This window comes from Salminus brasiliensis, chromosome 12 (genome assembly GCF_030463535.1).
Source record: "Salminus brasiliensis chromosome 12, fSalBra1.hap2, whole genome shotgun sequence".
Taxonomy (NCBI): domain Eukaryota; kingdom Metazoa; phylum Chordata; class Actinopteri; order Characiformes; family Bryconidae; genus Salminus; species Salminus brasiliensis.
This window is the reverse complement of record NC_132889.1, coordinates 37,683,575-37,686,074: the sequence shown is the minus strand read 5'-3', so window position 1 is coordinate 37,686,074 and position 2,500 is coordinate 37,683,575. Positions and strand designations below refer to the sequence as shown.

The following is a 2,500-nucleotide window of genomic DNA, read 5'->3' as shown; positions in this document are numbered from 1 at the left end:
ATCACACAGACCATATACATCACACACTCCACACACACACCACATAGACTGCACACACCCTACACACCACACAGACTGCACACATCATACACACCACACAGACTGTACATACCCCCCCCCCCGGCTGCTGCTAATTGCCGCAGAACTTGTTGATACAAATCAATGCTGTGTTACATTGTGAGCCAATGCAGTGAAAGCTGAGGTAGAAGAGTGGACACACGCACACAAACACACACTCACACACTATGGTTGGAATTCACCTATATGTTTCTAAAGGGATGTCATTTCACTTGTAATTACTTTGTGTTATAAGATTATTATAACATAATATATATTATTACCTAGATATTATAACAGGTCATCAGAATCAACAATGGAATACCTACAAGCGCTGGGTGGTTAGAGCACTGGGTTCGATACCAGGGTTCATCCAGCTGTTAGACCCTGGAGCAAGGCTCCTAACAGGACTTCTCTGCTCCTTGGGCATTGCGGTGGAGGCTGCCCATGGGCACGTGGGCTCACTGTCCACTGTGTGTGTGTGTGTGAGGCTTAAAGGCAGAGGTCGGTTTCTATCTGTGTTTAACACTGATGGTAAATAGGATTGTCTCGTTTGTCCCCTCATGCTTTGTGCGCCCCCTCATGGCATACAGCTGTACACATGCATTTCTGGACAAGCTGAGAGCTGCAGAAGCTTGATCTGAAGGTGGAGCAGCATGTGGGCTGAGGTGGTGGAGTAACACTACAGGATTATACACTAATATGACTGTATGGGTTCTGCAGCGTTACACAGCAGTTCTGGAGAGAGGTTCTCCTCCTGCAGCTCCACCACCAAACCTCCATAGTGCAGTAGCAGCAGCAGCGCTCCGGCCCGGAGTGGGAATGACGGAGACGCCGTTCTCCCCGTTCAGTTCAGTCAGTGGAGCATCAGCATGATCCTGAAGCTGCTGATTGAAGGTAATGGAAGGAAAGCAGCAGCCTCGCTCCTCAGTCTCAGTCCTGGAAAACTCGAGCAGATTGTATCCAGAGGAGGAAGCCGTGTAAATCTGTTTCTTACATGAAAGCAGCTTTGATAGGCCTCAGCTCTCATCTCTCATCTCCACAAGCATGTCCCTAACATCCTGCCTCCGAGCCACCCCCCCCTCCCCAACACCTGCAATAGAGAGAGAGAGATGCAGGTGCAATCATAAATGTACTAAATCTGAAATATAGACATGCACTAAATGTCCAAAAGTTTGTGGACACCCCTTCTGATGTGCAAATGTGTGCACACATACACACACAGCTTGTCTAGTCCCTGTAGAGAAGTACTGCCAGTAGAATAGGACTCTCTGGAGCAGATTGTCAACATGAACCTATTGGCTCCATGCTGCCTAATGCCAGGCGTGGGCTAGTAGAGGGGTACAAGGCCCCCCAGCATTGAGCTGTGGAGCAGTGGAAGAACTGTGTTCTCTGGAATGATGGATGATGGGGCTCTATCCTGTACTTTTGAATAGGATGATCATGCTGGGTGCAATCAAGTGCAATCAAATCCTCACATCAATGCTTTACTCAAAATCTAGTTTTAATAGCCTTGATTTCAGAACTAACCATGAATGTGCATATGTCCCAATACTTTTGTCAATGTTTGTAGTGCAAGAAATCTGTGATATTGGCTGAATTGGATGTTTGATTCGTTTAAATGAGTCAGAATCGTCCACTCACTAATCCTGAGTGTGTTCTCTCTCTCCCTCTGTCTCTCTCTCTCACAGGAAACTTTAAGGGACTGTGTAAACAGATAGACCACTTCCCAGAAGATGCGGATTACGAAGCGGACGCCTCCGAGTACTTCTTACGTGAGTGAATCTCCTGTGTCTTTCAGCTGGTGAATCAGGAATGGGCTCTTTTCTGGTTCACCTGTGATGCGGTTCTGCGGCCTTCCTGCAGTAAGAGAGCTTAAAGCCTGAAAGAGGGAGTTGCCCCCCCCCAAACACACCCCCCAACCACCACAACCTCACATGAACTAAAGCACTCACTTTAGTCCTTTAGTAATGGGCTAAATGTCCAAAAGTTTGTGGACACTCCTTCTAATGAGTGCATTCAGCTAATTTAAGATGCACCCATTGCCGAGACAGATGTGCAAATGCACACACACACATACATACATACACAGCTTATCAAGTCCCTGAAGAGAACTACTGCTAAAAGAATAGGACTCTCTGGAGCAGATAGGAGTGGGCTAGAGGGGTATAAAGCCCCCCAGCATTGAGGAGCTGTGGAGCAGTGGAAGAACTGTTCTTCTCTAGAATGATGATGGATTGTGCTCCGTTCAATAATTTTGGATGGGATGATGAGGCGGTGAGGTGGTGAGGTGGTTATCCTCCTGCATCCTGACCTCACTAATGCTGCGTTACTCCAACAAAAGCGGGATCAGCTCTTTTTAACACTAGAAGAAACAATGAATGAACAGGTGTCTCAATACTTTTGTCCATATAGTATACTCATGAAGAGGGGTTTTTAACTC

The 2,500-nt window shown here is 46.8% G+C and overlaps 2 protein-coding genes across 3 annotated transcripts in view; one reads left to right on the top strand and one right to left on the bottom strand.

Annotated features, from left to right (window-relative positions):
* rpl27 (ribosomal protein L27) overlaps positions 1-2,500 on the bottom strand; it is a 404,812-nt gene that overhangs the window by 245,452 nt on the left and 156,860 nt on the right. The window lies entirely within an intron of this gene.
* Positions 1-2,500, top strand: part of cacng2a (calcium channel, voltage-dependent, gamma subunit 2a) — a 77,666-nt gene that overhangs the window by 53,184 nt on the left and 21,982 nt on the right. The window contains exon 2 of the mRNA XM_072693291.1: positions 1,749-1,832. Within this exon, the coding sequence (XP_072549392.1) occupies positions 1,749-1,832 (84 nt within the window). The remainder of the gene's footprint in view (positions 1-1,748; positions 1,833-2,500) is intronic.